General features: G+C 30.4%; 1 protein-coding gene across 3 annotated transcripts in view; it reads left to right on the forward strand.

Annotated features, from left to right (window-relative positions):
• Positions 1-22,438, forward strand: part of LOC111707252 (uncharacterized) — a 24,395-nt gene continuing 1,957 nt past the window's right edge. Inside the window, exons 1-16 of one of the 3 annotated variants that reach the window (XM_023480318.1) lie at positions 1-82; positions 881-949; positions 2,960-3,017; positions 3,645-3,680; positions 4,738-4,793; positions 5,831-5,891; positions 7,462-7,548; positions 7,775-7,857; positions 9,744-9,783; positions 10,954-11,026; positions 11,781-11,850; positions 14,833-14,926; positions 17,379-17,522; positions 17,801-17,879; positions 20,606-20,661; positions 21,310-22,044. In XM_023480318.1, coding sequence (XP_023336086.1) covers positions 907-949; positions 2,960-3,017; positions 3,645-3,680; positions 4,738-4,793; positions 5,831-5,891; positions 7,462-7,548; positions 7,775-7,857; positions 9,744-9,783; positions 10,954-11,026; positions 11,781-11,850; positions 14,833-14,926; positions 17,379-17,522; positions 17,801-17,879; positions 20,606-20,661; positions 21,310-21,511 — 1,182 coding nt within the window. In that variant the 5' untranslated portion in view covers positions 1-82; positions 881-906 and the 3' untranslated portion in view covers positions 21,512-22,044. The other 2 variants (XM_023480320.1, XM_023480319.1) reach the window with 2 other exon arrangements.

Below are 22,438 nucleotides of genomic sequence, written 5' to 3' on the forward strand. Positions count from 1 at the left end.
TGAGAAATTTGGCAAAAAATAAACAAGTTCACAACAGAAGGGAAAAACTTCAATTAATTCGCTGAAGTCTCATCCTTTGTGGGTATAATTTTTCTTTCTTTTTTACTTAGTGATTAATCTTATATTCAAAATCAATTTCCTATTTTTACTTTTAAACTCTACAATTGTCTAAATCTAGGATCTTTAAGATTTAAAAAAAAATTTTCATCTAAAGGCTTCTGGCTATAAGGTACAATGTTACCTACGATTGATGAGACTTTGGAGAAGATTGTACAACCCTGTAGTTTGATATATTTAATTGAAAAACTTTCTGCTATCTAAAAATTTCATCAAATTCCAAGAATTCTTAAAACAACATTTAAGTTTAAAAGAAAAACAAACAATAAGAAATATAATGAAAGAAAGTTGCCCGAAAATCAAAACTTGAGATTTAAAACCTCAAAATTTATTTTATTATTTTATTTTTTATTTTTATTTTTTTTTATTATTTTTATTTTATATTTCGTTTTAATATTCATTTAGTTAAAAAAAGGTTTCCCATGATAATACTGAAAACAATTTTTAAAATCATCTTCTTTTTTGCTAAAGCTAACAGACCTCTTTTTTTAATATAATCACGGTCTCAATTTTTATAATTGCCATCCTTTAAACATATGATTGAGCGAAACTATGATTCGAGTGAAAGATTGATAAAATTCCAGAAATGTAACAAAACTAAAAAATTGCTTGAACCTCCATTTTTCAATCCTTTCTAATCCAACAAATTAAACTTTCTCTCTCTTGGATGTGAAATGAAAACTGTAGAAGTTACATGGTTACAAATTTATAATTTGTTAGTTATAAAGTTATAATTTGACAAATAATTTTTAAAGATGTTTAGAAAAGGTTGATAAATGAAACTCAGTGATGTGGAAAATGATAAGTTTTATTTTTCTCTTCCTCTATTCAGGTAATATTGCAGACAGTAGTGACCTAACAAATTTATGTCGTCTTCGCTTTTTCTTTGAATTTGTAACTTTTACAATTGATACATGTATCTCAAACACTGTTAAGGCCTCCTTTATAGAAATAAATCATTAAAAAATTTCAAAATCCTAAGCGAAAAGAGAGAAAGAGGACATTAATTAGTTTACATTCACTGTGTGTTCAGTATTATATATATGTGTACCGCCATTTATTACAATTGTACTCATAAGCCCGAAATAAAGATTTTACCAGTCAAAAGGACATATCTAAATGTTTCTGCGCAATAAAAAATGATTCATGTAAGAAAACGGTCAAATAAATTCTGCTTTTTTGTCGAAACATCGCAATTAATGTTATTATTTATAATTGATAATTAAATCATCAAAGCTCGTTCATAAAAATAATGGCACCCAGTGAAAAGAATTTTCAAGTCATTTGTCGATTAAAAACATGCAAAATCATGACCTTCAGGATCCAGCATTGCAAAAACTAGTCTAAACAAAATATAATAAACTTGATGAAGGAATGAAAGTAAAGAGGCTAAGATTGAGTGAAATAACGAAACATATTTGCACACAAAACTATGTCTACATTTTAACGATACAAACGGTTAGGGTTGGATCAAAAAAGAACATTTGATCTGAATAACACGACATTTTCCTGTGGCAAATATTTTTCCATCAGACCCTTCTGATTCTATACTAACGGTAAATCTAACTTCTTCTGCACTGGGGCACAATATGGCCGATCATACGCCTTTCTGCCTTGCCATGGAGTCCCGTTACTCCTATCTTGGTATTGATTCCTCCCTAGCTCTGCCCTGGCTAACTGTACCAAATCCAGATAAACAAGATAAGGAAGGGTTAAATATCCTTTTGGAGCCTGGCCTGTTGGATCATCAGGCTGCAAGTGCAAACACACTAAGAGTTTAAAAACCTTTAGCACTTGGCTTGGGTTAGATTGTCAGGCTAACAAACATATTCTCGCTTTGGAGCAATAAACTGTACTTAATTATTTACAATTGTGAATCCTCACTGGTTCACAATATTATTGCATAAACGTTTGATCTATAAATCGATAATAAATAAAGTATCAAAGACGGTTCGTTATTTTGAACACTCTGATAGATTTAGGCTTAAAACAGTCCGTCAAATTCATGAGCAACCGAAATTCCAACTAATTTGAAGGCCTATACGCAATGCGTAGTACGCATGGTTAAAAATAATTTTAGCAAAACTTAAATGATTTTTTAATAAGAAACCTTGTTTTCTTTTATATTATTATTAACAACTACTTAATAGGGAGGTTAAGGGAATTTTACGTTTGAGTTGAAAATGCGCGAATTTTTCATGAAAACTCCACATAGCGGGGGTTATTTTACTTAGTTGTCCCAAGGGACGTTAAGTTTCTTCACGTACCTCATCTAAAGGAATCTTGCAGTGTTGTTTATTGTTCGCTTGTCTGCAAAAACTCCGTTACTACTTTTGTGACACACTGCTAACATTTCCTCTTCCAATTATTTTACTTTCCTGGAAAAGCCAAAATGTGTTTCTCGGTGAATAATGATGACGAATTATTATCATTTGATAAAAAAAAACTTTCCCACCGAGTAGAACATGGACATTTTTAAGAGAAAAATGAAAAAGTAACTTTTTGCTGTTAACCTTTTTAAAAAATATTTCATTTTTTAAAACACAACCTAATCCTTTCACAAATGTTTCTATTTACAATAAAATAAGATAAGGCAATATTTCTTGAATTTACTAGAAACCTGCCTGGGGATCAGGAAACAAAAAAGTAATTACATAATTGTTTTCAAGAAATATATAGTTCTTTGATTGTTTAGGGATTTTCGGTCGAAGTTGAAATTTAATTCTTTAGCGGGGAATCAGATTTTATTTGTATAATTTATTATTAAAGTTTCCTGAAAGTTGAACATAAAGTTTTCTTGAAAACTTTTCAAAATTCAAGATTTCAATTTTCTCTTGTTGAGGTGTCAGTGGAGTTGAGTTTGCTTGCGTGACCAGGGATTTAGAATCTACATTTCTCAGGTTTTATGTTTCTTTAATTTCCGCTAGATGTCAGAGAGACGAGGAGGGGAGAGCACAAAGCCTTAATCCTACGTTGCTCCGAGCCACATATTGTGCCATCTGACATCCAAACTATCTTTGGTTTAAACACAAAGGTTACAATAGGGATTTTCAAGCATGAAACTTACTTCAAATGAACTTTTAGCGGCTCGGAGGAAAATTCATGATATGCTTTCCTCATCTAGCTCTCATGACATAGTTTTTACTGTACTTTCATTCAAATCCCTTTACCGTTATAATTTACACATTATTAGCTAGGCTGATATCAGAAAATGAGGATTAATATGTTAATTTACCAATTTTTTCCTATTAAATTTTTCAAACGCAATAAAATCTACAAATATTTTTATTTAATAATTTTATATTTTTCCCTGAAAAGAATTGAGCCTTTGCCACAAACTCAAATTTTCTTATATTTTTTTGCAATCTGATGTTGTAAACCTTTGATATTTCAAACTTTGATTTTGTGATCGATCCTACAAAATTCATAGTTTGAAATATCTAAGGTCTACAATTCATCGTGTTGCAAAGATATAGGAATTAGAAAATCTGAGTTTGTGGAAAAGTTTCTTTATGTTTCTTTATTAGTTGTACCTGCACCAATAATGTGGACTACTCAGACAGGGAAAATGTATAAAATAAACTAAAATAAATAAAAATAAAAGTAAATAAAAACTAAAAAATGTTTTAGAAGTTTTCTGCCTGTATACAACTTTATATTTACTAATTAAAATACAACTTTAATGAGAACCATCTTTGCTGTCAAACTAAAATAAATCGTACGGAGGATAAAATTATATGTTATGTTTTTTATTTAAATTTTGATTTTCAACAAGTAAACAAAGAGAAGATGTTAATTGGCAGCTTTTCTATGTTTCCATGTTTGAAAGCTTGGCAGAAATAAAAATTGAAATATATCTTCGTCTTAATTGTATTGATATATACGACGACGAATAGATATTTCTCTCTCCCCTACTTGTGCGTAAAATCAAACTAAAGAAGGTTTACAAAGTCGTTCTAATAACCTCGCATAAAGGAATTGAGCCTTTGCCACAAACTCAGATTTTTAATCCCTATATTTTTACAACCCGATGTCGAAGACCTTTGATATTTCAAACTTTGATTTCTTATTGGGGTTAATTAATATAAGTTTGAAATTTTAAAGGATTAAAACATCAGATTGCAAAGACATAGGAATTAGTAAATTCGAGTTTGTGGCAATGACTCAATTCCTTTGTATCCTCCATTGTTGTTTGTTTCGACTAATAAATTCTTTTTTTCTCTTTTCCAGATTTTTTATTGTTTTTACTATTCAAGAATCCGGAAATGCAGATTGTAATTTGATATAGAGTATTCTTTATTTTGGATTTTTTATTGGTTTTCCCAGATATATAATTTTCAGAGAAATGAGAAAGTGAAATTAATTTTTTTTTGTAATCAGCTTTTCGTTGCACAAAACAATTGCACTGAAGTACGTTTTATCTTGAAGCAGGTGGATAGAAAATACAAGTTCTTATTTGACGAGATTAATAAATTGTAGAAGTAGTATTTTTCCAACTTCGATGTAAAAATCGTATATTTCTCTTTGATTTCTTTTTAATTATTTCTAATTAATGCATATCTTGAATATTCATTTCTTTCAATAGTGTAATTAATATTATAAATTATACATTAATACTAGTTTTGAGAGTCTATCGTCTAAACTAGGTCCTGATATTACAAAATACCAGTTGTCAGGTACAAAATTAAAAGGACTGTACAATGTACATGCGTAATTTTGAATGACCTATACAATATACAGATGGCATTACCCGATTCACAATGGTACCCTTGAAACATTTATCTGAACAATATTGTGAAAGATATTGTCATTTTCTAGGTTTAAAAGACAAATAGATAAGCTTTCGGTGTGGAGTGCTGACTGCAGCCATTTGTTGTACACTGAAGAAATAGTAGTGCTTAGTGGAGAGCGAAGTGTATAATTTTGATAATTCGTATATATTTCCCTTGAGCAGAAATGCGCAAGTCAATTTTTCAGAAAAAAGACAAAATTGAAAATAATAATTTGTCAAAAACATAAACATTGATATATGTATAATCATACTTGATCATTCAAAGCTTTTAATGGTACAGTTGTGAATCAGTCATTGTCATCTTCGCATGGAGGGTCCCTTTAAACATAGATTTTAAATTTGTTTAATTTGGGATAATCAGTCTTCGAGATTTTATTTTTAATTAATGCTTTTATGTCATACATTTTTTATAATGTTCAATTTCTGAATTTTTCTTGTATTGACAGGAATTTTTGTTAAATTAGATATAATTTTCTCGATGAGATCTAGGGAAATGATTCCTATATCTCTAAGAATATTATAAAGAAAACCCCAAGAGCCCATAAAAACTGCAAAAGCATAAAAATATCCCGGCCGCACTTTCTAGATTAAATTTGCTTATACTAAATTTCCCACCAATTAAAAATACATTCATTTCTTATCCACAAGTTTCATAATTCCCGCCTTTTCTCTGTAGTTATTTTTTCTCGTTTACAAGAAAAGTTCTAAAAAACTGAACAAAAAATTGAATCAAATGAGTTTTTATCAATGAATACAAAATCTAACAACAAATAAAAAAAAAACATTTTTAAAAAATCACCAAAAAATCCCCCATGGACTTCTAAAATCCTAATCTGCCCTTTTCGGGGATAAATCTCCAAGGCTGGTCTGTTGGTCACGCCGCGCTGTACGAAATGCCGCAATGTTTTGTTTACTATACAGGTCGTCCTCCAGATAGAAGAATAAGTCAGCTGTTTATTACTGACTGTACACAAAACCTCAGGAACCAGTTTAATTCAAAACAAATATGATTAGTTTTCTCTAAGCACAGTTTTACTTGTGTATCACTGAAGGCACACAAGTCATTTATCTTAAATTAAATAAGAACGAACAATTTCTTATGTCCAAAATCTGATAGCTGTTTTTAACTATTAAGTGACATGTCAATAGGACTAATGATTGATTGAACTAATGCTCGGTTCTCCCCCCCCCCCTAGTTGCACCACTGGTTGTACTAACGTTCAAAAGCACTATAGTCCTTATGAACAAATATTCGTTCAATTGAACTAAACCCCACGAGGAGACATTCCAACCACATGGTATATTGTTTTTTATTAATCCCGTCTAGAATTGGGTCATTTCATGTTTATAGCTCCACTAAACAAATCTTAGAACAAATGAACAAAAAAGTTTATTTGGACTAAAACCGTAAAAAGATGGGAAAATCCTTAAAAGTTAAAATGAGTAAAATTTTGAACAAATGAAAAAAATGTTCATCCATGATCTAAAGGTAAAATTTTCATCATTTTGCGACAATTTAGATATTAGTTCAAACGAACACATTTTAGAACAAATGAACAAAAAATGTTCATTTGAACTAAAGCTAAAATTTTCATCATTTGCGACAAGTTCGAAACTTGTTCAAACGAACAATTTTTCTGTCGAAAATGTTCATTAAGACTAACGTTCAAGCACTCAATAATTAGTCCATTTGAACAATTTTTCTGTGGAAAATGTCCAATTTAAATTATGTTCAAATGCACAATGATCAATTGCACTAATGATAAATTGCAATAATAAAAATTAGCGGGAAAAAGATTAGATTAGTTCAATTGAACATGTTGAATGTTGATTTTGTTCATGTGGAATATTGTTCAAATGGACTACAAGCCGTTTTGTGAACAACTGACTTTAGTGCAAATGTACGTTTGTCCAATCGGCCTTTATCTGGTATAGCATCACTCATTGTACAAAAGGTCGTCTTTGACCTCATCTAAACATAAACGGTGACCCACAAATAATTTTTTGACGATCAAAATCCGTTAATATAGAATTTGATCTGAAGAGGAAATTTTTGTTTTGTGAATCTCGTTTGATCAATTATTGTGTTCTATCCAATCTATTCTAATTCCTCTTCAATATCCCGTGCTGGTTACTGGTCATATCCTGTAAAGATAACTTTAATGGAGGGAACAGATTTATATGTCTTCACTTTGGATATCTTCTGCATTTACAAGCTTCTCTTTTCGTGCATTTTAAAATAATTGAAACAATTTATTTTATTGTTATTCTTTTTCGGTGCACGTTTATGTTCATGTTCACGTTCAAATCTATCAAATTTTTCTCTTCTACTCAATAAAAAATCAAATTTTAGTAATTTATTCATATTACAGTTATGAAATTATTTTATCCGAGGCTCCAAAAAGTATAAGTTTTTAGTATGGTTAGACCAATGCAAGTTTAGGCGCTGTCAGCTGATGCAACAATTCAAAGTCAACCTGGTCTAGAAAGTTGATGCATAATGACATGCATAACAGCTGTCTATCTATTTTAATTAAACTGGTTTGAACTAGGCTTGTATTTGACCTTGACAGATTAGATGACCGCTATTCCAGCATAACAGATATCACTTTTGAGAACATCAACGAACTAAAACTTGTGTAAGACTTTTTATATAGTCATTTGTTTTTAAAATATCAAAACATCATTAAAAACAAACATTTTAATATTATAGGTTATAATAATAAATTATAGGTTATATAATATGAAAAATGTAGATATTTAGCAAAAATCACAAAAAACCCAGAAAGTATTTTATCTTTTTATTTTATTCTTGGTATTTTCGCGCAATATTCATTTCTTGTTTATATGCTCTTTATGGTCTAGGTTTGAAAGTGTTCAAGTGGCAGAAAAAACTACATTTGTATTTACAGACATAAATAATCTGGATATTTCTGGAACTATTCCAGGTAAAAATAAAAATATTTTCTTTCAAATATCAGATCTTTTTGATGTTGTGAAAGCATACATTATTTGTAAATCTAATTAATTAATTAATTAATTAATTAATTAATTAGTATATATATATATATATATATATATATATATATATTATAGATATTGTTGAATTTGGGATATAGAGGTAGTTTCGTGAATTGTTTGATATATCATATTGTGTGTTTAAAATATATCTGTTATGATTTGAGATGATTTGAGATGATATTCCTCTGATCGCTTTTGATTAGACGTTTAAACAGAACTATAAACTATATATTTTTAAAAAAATAATCACAATCAATGTTTATGATAAAGCCATTTACTCAAAACATGATAAAAGGCCATTTTTTAAAGAGTGGGTTATTGTAAGTAACCCACCACATGCTAAACTGCCCGATTAACAACGGTACCCTTTAAATCTGTATCAAAGCACAATTGGAAATTATCAATTTTGAGATTAAAAAATTTAGGTTACTTCCATAATTTTGTTCAGATAAATGTTTAAAGTTTACGGTTGTGAATTGGACACGACCCTCCTGAAATGTAGGATATCTTCACTGAAAAAGTTTATTTCTTCTGCTCTTAAGTCACAGATAGATATGAGCATCGATTTCTGGTGCTTTATGTCTCACAGTAAATGTTTTAAGATGCTTCACAAGATTATAACGTATTTCAAATTGCAGTTTGAATGTCTGCTTTTATTACCATGTAATACTTTGAAATTTTCTAAGCCATCTTAGATTCTTTTTTTAGATTTTTTTTATAAACATTCTTTTTATAAGAAACCCCCAAAAAAGATGGCCAACTTTTCTCATAGAGACCTTTGATTGTTTATAACTTCAGAGTTCTTGAGAAAGGATTTGAGTTTTTGCCACAAATTCAAATTTTCTTATTTCTTTATCTCTGCAACCGCTTAGTGTAAACCTTTGATATTTTAAACTTAGATTATTTGTTTTAGATTATTAGTTTGAAATATTTAAGGCCTATGACCATGGGTTGCAAAGATATAGGGATAAGAATATTTGAGTTGGTGGCAAAAACTCAGTTCCTTTAATTTTATAAATTGTTCTAAACAAATGTGATGAAAAATTAAGCTGTATGTACAATGTATGTACAATGTATGTACAATGTATGTACAATGTATGTACAATGTATGTACAATGTATGACCCTGAAAACAAAATATTCTAATGTGATGTGCACTTCTAATAAGTTTTGTAAATTATCTAAATTAAAACTTTCTGAAATGTTTTGCCGTATATCAAATTAAAATGATTTCAATCGTGACTTCTCGTATTAAAGAGATATTAAGCAAAGGAATTGAGTCTTTGCCATAAACTCAAATTTTCGAAAACCAATATCTCAGCAACCTGATGGTGTAAATCTTTGATATTTCAAACTTAGATTTTTTTGTCTAAATACATTTATAGTTTAAAATATCTAAGGTTTACGACTTTGGGTTGCAAATATACAGGGATTAGAAAATCAGAGATTGTGACAAAGAATCAATTCCTTTGTGTACTTCCTCATTTCTAAACCCGTATAAAATCTCATGCCTAAAATCCAAACTAGAGAAGCTAGGAGGTCATAAAGTTGTATCAGTTGTGGAATAAACCTCTCTCGCCTAGGGGAGTATGACCCCACTCTAAATTTCAAAATAAAAAATTGCTTAAATTGAACAAAAAATTGCTTATTTGGCAACAAACAGGTGGATGACTGCCAAATAAACAATTTGTGTCGCTAATTCGGCAGATATTTCTTGCCAAATATGAGATTTTTTTATTTCAAAATTTTAAATGTGAAAACTTTCTAAAAACGAAAAAAAGAAACACCCTGTTATCTGGTTTTTTTTCTTACAGGGCGAGGCAACAGAATGAGATTCTTCTTTAGAGATCTTAGGAAAGTACAAAGTAAAAAAATCTGTATATTTTGAATTTTTAATCCAAACAAATTAAATACTTTCCACAAACTCTAAATTTTGTAAATCTATATCTTTGCTACATGATGTAAATCGTTGATATTTCAAACTTAAAATTTTATTAATCTATCAGGATTCATAGTTCAAAATGTCAAAGCTGTACGACATAAGATTGAAGAAATATAGAGATTTAACAAAACTTGAGTTTGTTTCAATATATCGCGCAGTTATAGTTCAATATATCCTTGTCACAGCAAGCTGTGTCTTAAGATCACAATTTGACCAATTAAACAAGCATTTTTTGCTTTGTATCTTTCATACTATTTTTTCATTTTAAATGAAAAAGTTTAAAAAGACAATTCCTAAGTCTGAAGATTTATAAAACAAAATGCATTTGAATTTAAATTGTATGAACCAAACACATCTAGCACGGTTAGCAGAGGGTTTTATTTTTGAATTCATTTTGTTGATCGACGCTGATTCGCTAGATTCACAATCTCTGCTTTTCTAATCCTAATATCTTTTCAACTTGACGGTGAAAGCCTTTAATATTTCAAACTTATTTGATTATTTGAAATATCAAAGGTCTCAGGCATTAGGTAGCAAAGATATAGCGGTTTATAGAAAATTAGAGTTTGTGGCAAAGAATCAAATCCTTTATCATAAAATCAAAACTTTTAATATCAAAAGGATGGCGAAGAAAAGAATTGATTACGTATAAAACAACTCAGAATCTCTTATATCCTCCTCAAGTGGTAATTCAATTGATCTTGATGTTTAGTTCGTATCATATGTATTTATATTGCACATGCATGGGGGGTCCCAAAAACAACTTTTCAGTAGGAGTTCTATCGCATTTTACTTTTCTTCAAAAAATTCAAATTTTCTTTGACAATAATAGTTAAAACCGGTAATATAAACGCCTTCATTCTTCTTTTCAAATTTAAAATACCACTAAGGACTTCCATGACATTTTCTATTGTTTTGCTTATAAGTCTACACTTTTCATGATAGGGATATATTAGTTGAAAATATTAGTTTTCATGAAGAGAAATAAGTTATATGTACTGATACTATCAGACAAAGCTTTTTAAACTACCCTTGTGAATCGGACCGTCCCTTCAATAAGCACTCTATGTACTGGTAATCAGAAGAGACAGAGCAACAAATATTATCTTTAACAGACTTGACATTGAAGGAACTGTTCAGCTCTTGAACTTCCAGGTACAGTCTTCACTGTTCATTCGTCGAACAAAATCGGCGAAATCCTGAATATAAATACCGGCAAAGAAACACTGATAAATACATCCAAAGAGAAATACAATGCCCTCTGAAAATCTATTTTTAGGTTGAAAAAAATTTTTGCTTTATTTTTGGAAGTTTTTAACTTTTAAGGATTTTTACTTTTTTTTAAATTGCAAAATTTTATTTTATAATTTCTAATTTTTTGGGACATTTTTATATATTTTACAAATTGTTTAAAATATTTTCGAATTCCTCAAATATATCTTAAAATATTTAGGATATTTTTTAATATATTTTGTTAAAACTTTAAAATATTTTGTATTAATTTTCAGATATTTTTTAGATGTTTAGGAATTTTTTTTTAATTTTAATAGTTTTCAAATATTAAGATCAATTATTTGGTTTTTTGGGATAAATTCAAAAAAATATTTTTAATATTTTTCTACAGTGAAACCCTAAATAACGAATACATCTGAAGAATTTATCAAATGTCGTCTTGACAATTTTTCAATAAGTTTTATACTATATTACGTAAATTTAAGTATTTGCAAAAATAAATAAATAACCATAGATATGCGGGAACAGTTTTAAAGAGTTCCATATAATCATTTCATTAAAAAAACTAAATATCTGCAACATTCCATTATCAGAAAGTGAAGAATACGACATTTGATGAATTCTTTCGATGTATTCGTTATGAAGGGTTTCACTGTATATTTTTTCAATTATTTAGGATATTGCTTCGTTGAGAGTCGTGAACTCACAGATACAGTTTATACAAGAGATAGATTTCTTCCATGTTGGTAAATCAAATTAAATTAATTCAAATATTGTTTTAAAAAACAGTGAGATCCAAAAAACTATGGAATAGGAAGACGACTTTTTAGACTCAAGATATTACTTAATGAAAAGGAGACACACCAATTGTGCCGTATCAACACACGTAAATAAAGTAAATTGCAAGTAAAATCAAAATCTTTTAAGTTTTCAATAATAACCTTAAAGAGAATAGATTAGTCAAGAGAGGAATTGACTCGAAAAAAGTGTAAAACCACCATTTTGTTTTACTGTTTTCATACTGGCAGGTGTACTTCAAACATTTGAGACATATAACCTTTTGGGCCCTGGAACATCTTTTTATAGAAAAATGTTTTTTTAAATTATTTCATTTTTCCTTAATCAATTCTCTGACAAACTGTCATGCAATCCCTAGTTCATCTTCGCATAAGTTTCGATAAAAAATAAATTTAATATTTTTTATTAAAAAAACATATTTGTTAATTTGAGGTAATCAAATATTAAAACCAAAGTTTTTGAAATACTCAAGATACCAAAACATCAAAATTGAGGATGAGGAAGGTAAATGGCCATTCACTCTTTAATTGCAATTTGATAACTTGTATGCAATGGGACCCATTTTGCCATTTTGCTTTTAGTAAAAATTATTTATGGGTTTTCGTGCAAGCCTAATATTTTAGTCTTACATCTATTTATGGTTTCTAATCTACAACTCAAATCTCAACATAAAATCAACTTATGATGCATGACTTATTATTCTAAGATTCTTCCAGTTAAAAAGACAATTTTTGTGTTAATGCAAAGCTTTGCAAAAGCTCGTAAGGGGAAAAAAATAGAGGAAGAAACCCCCGAACGAACCATGGCCGAAAACACTGCCTCCTGCAGGTCGGAACAGCTCAAGAATTGGACGAGGATAACAATCTTAAACTTAAACTTCTTATCCCCAAATTCACTATTCTTTCATCCTACAATCAGCTACTACTGGAGCTAATAAGCTAAACATCAGCTACTCCTATAGCTAATAAGCTAAACCTTAGCTAATCCTGTAGCTAATAAGCTAAACCTTAGTTACTCCCGGAGCTAATAAGCTAAACCTTAGTTACTCCTATAGCTAATAAGCTAAACCTCAGATACTCCCGGAGCAAATAAGCTAAACATCAGCTACTCCTGTAGCTAATAAGCTAAACCTTAGTTACTCCTGGAGCTAATAAGCTAAACCTCGCAAATAAGCTAAACCTTAGTTACTCCTGGAGCTAATAAGCTAAACCTCGGCTACTCCCGGGGCAAATAAGCTAAACCTTAGTTACTCCTGGAGCTAATAAGCTAAACCTCAGCTACTTCTGGAGTTAAGAAGCCTCCAGAAGCTAATCAACTAAACTGCTAGCTACTCCTGGAGCTAATTAGTTACACAGCTACTACCGGAGCTAATCAGCTAAAGCGCTACTTCTGAAGCTATCAAGCAACTCAGCTACCATCTTTAACCTACTCGTAGGTATTCTGAACTCCTTTTCAGGCTTAAAGGGACTGACAAAATTCATACAGAGGGATCGTTTAAATTTCTTTCTATTCTAATCTCTGTTCTGCGATCATAACTCCTCTGATTAAAGATCTATCGTGAAGAACGAAAATGTCTTTGTTTTCTAATATATATAATATATAACCGGATAAATTTGCTTAATTTAAACACCTAGAGGAGCTACAAGGACACCAAGTCGAACCAGTAATTTCACAAACATTTGACCTTCTCCTCCTGTCTTATAGTTTGCAGTGAACAGACCCATTTCACTTAATAAGTGGTATAATAAGTGGTATAATAAGTGACAAGTAAAACTACGTTTTTGGAACAGCATCAAATACACTTTAAAGTATTGCTAGTTTGTCATCTTCTATTCTACAGTTTTCTGGTTCTCACTGAATAGTGTCCACAAACTTTATAATAATATAATAGTGTCATAAATAGTTGAAAGTGTTTAGAATGAGTTTTGAAAAATTTAATAAAAACTGCAAAATATCGAAAAGTGGAATTTCAGTGAAAATAATTCAAAAATAATCTAGAAATTAAATTTAATTTTTCCTCCTGATCAGCTGAAAGCAATATTCATGATTATTTATCTTAAAAATAAAAAACAACGAAGCTATCCTCAATACAATCGATTTTGAAACAATTTAAAAAATACATTTTTCAATAATGATGAATGTTAAGGCGCCAAAAAGTGGAATTCCTTAATCTATATATAAATTTGGCTTGTCTGTCAGTTTGTTTGTCTGTTTGTTTGTTTGTATCCAATAAACGTCAAAACGGCTGAACCGATCGGGCCCAAATTTTTGGTGAATGATTGAAATTTTAAAAATTTGTGTTTGAAAGGTTTTTAATTTTGTAAAAAATTTAAATTTTTTAAAATCCGCGAAATTTTTTTTTAAAATCCGCAAAATTTTTTTAATTTTTGTTTTAAAATGTAAACAAAAAGAACATGTTCACAATTTAAATAGAAGATGGGCGCGAAGCGCCCTAAAAGCCTAAAAAGAAGGGCGCGAAGCGCCTTGAATTTCTACTTTTGAATAAATTTATGAGCACTCATCAATTTTGTAAATTGTCCTAATTCACCAAAAAGGTTTTCACTCTCGCAAATAGAAAAACTAAGGTTTGGAAATTAATTTCGATATATTTTATATCCTCTTCAGTTCTAGAGAAAATGACCAAAATTATTACATTATAACGATATAAAAATAAAAATAAACTATAACGATATAAAAAAATATTGTGAAAAGTAATGAAAATTAAATTTTTGCAAGCATTTTGGCCAACCTTAAAGAATGGTTGCATTATTTATTATTTTCAATACTTTCAAACTGGTTGTATAATAAAATAAAAGCTAAAAATATTGAATTAAAAAAAATCTATTGATTGAATTAAAAAAATAATTAATGAGCTGTCAGATTTTAGTTTAGGTTTCATGTTTGACACTTTTCTATTTTCTATTTTCTAGATCGATGTTACAGTTCTATATCTGATGGTAGACCTGTATCCTGCTCTCAGCAGAATTTATTCTCTCAGATATATAATCCAAATAATATTCCGAGGTAACCAATTGGACAGTTCTACAATTGTACAGGTGCTATGGAAACGCCTCAACACGGAAACGTCTCAACACGGAAATGCCTCAAAAATAAGCAGAAACCCCTCAAAAACCGGTTTTTTGAGACGTTTCTGCAATTTCTGCAAGATAAACGGAAATCCCTCAAAACCCAGTTTTTGAGGGGTTTCCTCTTTATTTTGAGGCGTTTCCTAAAATTTTTGAGGGGTTTCCGCTTTTCACCTGACAATTATTTTTGAGGAATTTCCCAATATTTTTGAGGGATTTCCCAATATTTTTGAGGCATTTCCGCAAAATTTTTGAGGCGTTTCCGTATTTTNGGAAACGCCTCAACAAAATAAAGTTTAAAAACTTTTTTCAAAAAACGGAAACGCCTCAAAAAAAACGGAAACGCCTCAAAAAAAAGAGGAAACGACTCAACAAAATAAAGTTTTAACATTTTTTTCAAAAAACGGAAACGCCTCAAAAAAAACGAAAACGCCTCAACAAAATAAAGTTTTAAAAGTTTTTTCAAAAAACGGAAACGCCTCAAAAAAAACGGGAACGCCTCAAAAAAAAGAGGAAACGCCTCAACAAAATAAAGTTTTAAAACTTTTTTCAAAAAACGGAAACGCCTCAACAAAAAAAACAGAAACGCCTCAAAAAAAGAGGAAATGCCTCAACAAAATAAAGTTTTAAAACTTTTTTCAAAAAACGGAAACGCCTCAAAAAAAGGAAACGCCTCAAAAAAAAAGAGGAAACACCTCAACTTTAAATATTAGGAAACGCCTCAAAAATATTAGGAAATCCCTCAACATTTTCCAGTTTTGAGGGATTTCCCAAAAAAACGGAAATTCCTCAAAACCGGTTTTTGACGCATTTCCGCGTTGAGACGTTTCCGTGTTGAGGCGTTTCCATAGCACCATTGTACATGTATACATCAAGGAGTATGGAATAGAAGGGAGATATAACTGACGCGGCCCGCCCTACCATTTACAATATACATGCTATACATGCTTTGCAGACGGTACTTTATTTGATTAAGAAATATTTGTCTGATGTACAATTACCGCGCATTCAATAATCTATTCTGAATATTTCTTATACAAATGTAGTACCATCTGCAAAGCATGCATAAACAAGGGCGGTCCGCGTCAGTTGTATCTTCCCTTCAATTTCATACTCTTTGGTATACATTGTTGAAAGCGGTATCGTATCTAAAAATACAATAGTTGTATGAATCTATTGTGTACTTTTTCATTCTTCCTCACTGCATCGCGAATTTCATTATAAACGTTCTATAAAGTAATCATCGTGCGATAAAGTTAAATTAGCTGTACATTAGCACGTGTGCTATGAAGTTTTGAATGGTTGCTGGATTTTCTCCCAAAAATTTAGGATTTTTCCAAAATATTTGTTTTCATTTGAAATGAAAATAAACTTGTAATCAACTTTAGATTTTGACTTCTGCTTTGTTTCAAAGCTTATTTCAAGGATGTAAGGCAAGGAAAGTCATTTCAGAAGTGTACACATCTTTTACTGCAGTGTACTGTCTCTGGGTGATAAGGTTAAGACAGAGTTCTAGAGCTTTAGTCTAGAGAGTTTTTTGATAGAGTATAAATGTTTTTCAAAGAGGGCTAGAAGTTAGTCAGCGCTGATGTAAACACAAGACGGATGTCGAAGCCTGACATGGGATCCATCATTCATATAAAAAATCAATGAAATATTCTGGTCATAGGAAATTATTATGTGAATTATCAAAATTATAAAAATTTAATGCTTTTAACCTCCTCGGACACTAAACGAACACTGATGCATCTATTATTGTTTACAAATTCCGCCAGGAGAGAACTGGTTTCAATATGTACACAGAGTATACACAACCGCAATTGACTTTCCTTGCCTTACATTCTTGGTTTATTTGATCTAAAAATAGCCATTGAAATAAGACAAGTAGACAAACGTTTCAAAAAATACCTATGACACTATTATTTTGGCACGACTTGCTTTTAGAGTATATTAAATCAGATTAAATCTTACAAGGCTAGAACCTTATCGATAAAGAGAAAATTTGTGTGCAAAAACTTTATAACACCTCGAACCAAAATAACAGTGCTATAATTAGTTATTTCGTTTCATTTTGGATTTTTAAAAACTAACGAAGTGTAAGTTTTTAGATTTTAAAAACAAAAAACGAATAGACGAAACCATTTAAAAATCTAAATTTTTGAGAATTTTTATTTTAAAATATTAAACACCTTCTATAGGTCCAGGTTTAGTCTTGACAACAAATTTGAGCCCGAAAAGTTTTGACAAACAATTTTTGAAATGAATGAGTTTCTATTTACAAATTGTTTCAAAAATATCTAGTTAACGCTGTATTTAAACAAAAGAAACAAAATATGTGATTAATCTTTTATTACGAGAGAAAGATGTTTAACTATTTACATTTTGGTTAGTTCCTACCCTCCTGAGCCACCAACCCGGCCCACCTTGTATCCGTATCCTACTAGAACCACCCTGTATCCTCTACCCTACCCTACCCGGAGCACTGAGTATCCAACAAGATATCCACCAAACCCAACCAGTTTCTACCAGGCATAGTAAGGGTTTTGTTACTTAATTTTATGTTTCTTTTTATATTGGGCACAACTATAGAGAGGAACCAGAACCAGTGACCATGTCAAGATTTGAACTTTGAGAATACCTTTTTAAAAAAGCTTAAATTTCGTCATCCTATTTGACAGTTGTATGGGTACCACTGAATAAATGGCGGAACTAAACTTGGGCATAATTAATTAATAATTTTGTACATTTTTACTGCTAAAGGTCTTGAAAAATTTATACATTGTTTTAAGAATTTTTATTATTTTTTTTCAAGTACAACTGAGTCCTCTGCTCTACCTTACAGTTCACAAGTTACCAATAATCCGCTCTTTATAGTAGGGATGGTCTTACTGGTGAGATATATATGTATATAGTAAACGCCTACTCCACAACAATTTCTCGAACACGTAATTATCCGGGTACAATTCAGATTCTCTTGACAACATATGGCTACAATCTTGTGAACTATCAACGCCACTACAACTGGGTGCAATCTCGTTAGCTATGGATGTTAACCAAACACTAGCAATTAATTGATCAAGCCAAAACTCAAGGCAACTATCTCAATTTGTATGTTTCAACGAAACCAAATTACTCCCAATCATAGCTGAGTCTCTATATCAACTTAGCTATATTTCTTCAGTTTAGATTAGAATTGGGCCTTTGCAGCGCAATTACAAGTTATACGCTGTTATATATATCGTGTAGTTATAGTTATGCAATCACAATATGGGTATGACAGAGTTATAAATATATATATAAATCTACATATTTGATTTAGTTAATCGCAATACATGATTTACGTAATTACTGATGGGCACATGTAGCTATATGGACAATGTACAACATTATTAATAAGGACCTCTATATTTGCTACATAATCAGAGCAGCTTCTCTTAGCCTATATTACATCCATGGTGTCAATTTTCTTAATTTAACTTCGCGAATTTTATCCAAAACTACTCATCAGATCTGTTCAATATTTTAAGGTGTGTAAGAAATAATATATTCCTGCACTTTTATTTTTGTACTCATCTAATTTTGAGTAAAAATTTGTTTTGCAGACTTTTTAAACAGTATCTCAGATTGCGTATTAAGAAAAATAAAATATTTCATACATATTTGTCAATAATGAGATTACCAAAAAAAATACTTTATTACATGCAAGATCTCACTATTCACTCTTTTTTACTCACCCTGTATATAAGCGCGCTGGAAAAGTTTTATTATATAGAGCATAATATTCATTTAAGATATTTTCTTGATTATAATTTCCTAGATTGGTTTAATGATGGACAAATTATAATAAATTGACGCGGACGTCATCTTTTAGAAATATGGAAAATTCCCAGATTTAAATTGTTATGATTTTACAAGAAGAGATTAGTATTGTGATGCACAATGTTCTCTTCTCAGGTGCATGGTTCATTACAAGTTTAGAAACTTATACTGCAAAGTAAGATTAGGCTGTGCAACCATCAAGTTTTCCAGTATAGATAAATTTTACAAAAACAGTTTCAATAATCAAACTTCTCTAATAAAGAACATTTTCTCGAGAATATTTGACAAAATAATCTCTGCACGGTTGATAACATTTTTAAAACATTTGAATTAATAAAATTTTAGATAGAACTTTTAAACCTAGAGTCAACCCATCTAAAAATCAATGCTTATTTGAATATTTAGATATTCATTTTGGATTTTTACAAAGTATATATAAATTCTCTTCATCTTTAGTAGTCAACTCTTTTTTGCTCCATCTCTTGCTCCATTCTTGCAAAAATAAGAGAACAATAATAAAAAGGGACCTTTTTTGAATTAAGAGCGAAAAAATACCTAAATTTCTGCTTACAACAGATCATAAACTTTTTAATTGAATAAAAACCAAGAAAAAACGCTAAATCATATGATTGGATAATTTTAATTTATCTAGTATATAGGAAATTTTGTAGCAGCAAAAATGTAGCAATAATTGATAGTTATATTTTCCCCTAGAAAAAGTGCAAAATGTGTTTTAAATTGGTCTAAGTCAGCTCCGGCTCTCTCCTGATTGGTTTGATTTTAAAATTGGCGTTCTGACAGGGGTTTCCGATGCAAGTGGATTTTACTTGCTCACAATGTGATGTTTGATAATAGATTAAACTACTCTCGGTTGACCACAACCATGTCATATGGGATTTCTTCATGTCAAGCAAAAGTAATTTTGAATTTATTATTAAAAGTAAAATTTGAATTTATGTTTTCAATCCTAACTTCTCTTAAAGAAGAGCTATTGCATTTCTAATATGTAACCGGATATATTTTTTTGCTAACGCTTCTAATAAAATCAAAACTAGAGAAGCTACGAGGTCACAAAGTTGCACGAGCAATATAGGATAAATTTGAGCTTCTCCTTCTCTATATAGTGTCTATCCGTTGTGTCTTTCGTCACCCGTGTCTATCATTCCGTTAAACCCCAATTTCTCTGCTGAATGTTTACGTGTTTTTTTTTATTCACCATTGAAAGGTAGATTTCACTAGCGATGTTAAATTTGACCTTTTTTTAAAGGATTTTCTCGCCATTTTCTGCATATTTTTAAAAATGAATTTTCATTCTTCATTGGGTTGCATAAACTTTGCTTTCTTAGCTTGAGAGCAAATCGTACATCATTTGATAGATTCTTTAATAAATGGGTGTGTGGAATTATCTTCTAGAATATGAAAAAAAACGTCTAGAACAAAAGACATGAAATTGTCTACAGGGTTCATCACAGAGATGAGATTGTAAAGACGACCCAAAACTCTAAAAATATGATGATTTAAAGCTTGTTTTTTGGTTTATGATTTCAGTTGAGTATTTGATGATTTACTTAATGAGCTAGTTTTGGCCTTCAAAGAACCCCGAATGTAAGGAAATGGTTTTAAAAAGTTCAGTAAAATTTTCTCTAAAGTCTCATCCTTTGAGAGTAACCCTGTATTTACTGTCCTCTGACCATAATACAGTTTCTAAGTATAAGAAAATTTCAAAATTAATGCAAAAAAATCGATAATATAAAAATAATATTTCTGAAGAAAAAAATAATTCTGTTTATTATTGAAGGCTGCTGTTTTTGTGATTGGTATTCCGGTTGTGCTTTTCGTCAGACATCAAAACAGGTGAAATACCATTTTTTTAAACCCTGAAAGGAAGCGTGGAGCGAAGACGTTGTTTCAAGGGTTCCTTTATTTAACTATTTTCTGCCCGATTAACAACAGTACCATTTAAAGCTTTGCATGATCTAGATCCATGTTTTATACTTTGAAAATTGATTTTTTTTAGTTCAGGATTGATAAGATAAAGTGTTAATGGGTACCGTTGTAAATTAGGCATGCCTAGAACTGGTTAACGTACCGTTAACGAATGGTGGGCTTCTAAAATTAACCGAAAGATTTCTTAAATTTAGCGAACGGCAAAAATATGTTGATTTTCAGATTGTCAAGGAAGAAAATAAATATGCTAAAATTAAGAACCGGTGCGTTTAAAAATAACGAAAACTTTTGTTAATTTTTCTGCTGAAAGAGGCAATATTTTAAATAAAATTGTAAAACGTTTGATTTTAGCTTTTTTACATAGCCTTGTTAAGTTTGATAACTTACAATGTCCGTGCCTAATGCTCTATATAATTTAAATCGAAATTCGCTAATAATCTTTTTAAAAACATTTTTCAAAACTTAGCCAATACATTGTACAATTTTGAAAACAACAAATCATATATCGTGAAACTTTAAAGAGCAATGTGACTTCATTTTGAACTGTTATGAAAGAGGAGGCACATGGCGCGTTGGACTTCCGTCAGAAAACTGGTTTCTGCGCTCTCACCTGGATCCGGCCTCATCAGCTGATTCAAGTAGACCCCCCTCAAGAACACTAGAGACCTCTCGTGGTAGAACTGGGACAGAAAATGCGGGAAGAGAATCCCCCATTTCCATTAGTTCGTTCCACTTGGCTCAAGTTACCTCAAGATAATGTTTGTATTGTAATTTGTGTACAAAACTAAAATTTGCATTTATGTATGTACACTGTACACTGTACACTGTACAGGGTATCCCAAAAATTTGGAACATGAGTAAATTGTCTTAAATTTTTACAGTAATCACAAAAGACTTTTTTACAACTCCTGACTAAAAATGTGATCTAAGCCTTACAAACTGGCAAAATATTGAACATTTTGACAATATATTATGACAAAAAGATAGGAGACAGTCTTATAGTTGCCAATCAATTCCTATTTGAACATAATTTCTTAGAACCAATTTGTTCCCGCTTATTTATCTATTATCGATCCAATAATTGCTCTCAATCAGGGAGAAAATGCATTTTACCCTTCATAATTTAGTGGATATAAAAATAAGAAATTTATCAGAAACATTCTGACGCAAGCTCGATTACAAAGAAACATTATTTAAAGTGAATCTTAATATGGTTCTTGGGCCCCTTTTTGGTAAACTTTTATCTTTAAAGGGAGTGTTCGCGAAAAATGAAAGGGGGTATAGGCTTAATGCGATAAAAAAGCGCTTTTGATCGCTTCTAATCTTACTTCTATCTGCTGAGTCTATAAGGAGAAAATTGTTAAAGACGTCTCATACCGATTAACTTAGCGACCATACAAATTGAGAAAATTGCAACATTCTACTTAGACCGTAAAAAATCAATTTAATTTCAAACAAATCATTTCGATATTACAACCTATAGTCATCAATTATCTTTCGCCACATTTGTATATAGTTTATATTTTATAATATTTTCTAATTAATTTGTTTATTTCTCTTGTCGCTTGCGCAACTATCTAAGAATGCCGCACACCACTCACAATTTTCGAAATCCATTGAAAACGGGTTTCTAAAAAATAAAATATTATAAAATATAAACTATATACAAATGTGGCGAAAGATA

The sequence above is a fragment of the Eurytemora carolleeae genome, unplaced genomic scaffold, assembly GCF_000591075.1.
Source record: "Eurytemora carolleeae unplaced genomic scaffold, Eaff_2.0 scaffold728, whole genome shotgun sequence".
NCBI lineage: Eukaryota > Metazoa > Arthropoda > Copepoda > Calanoida > Temoridae > Eurytemora > Eurytemora carolleeae.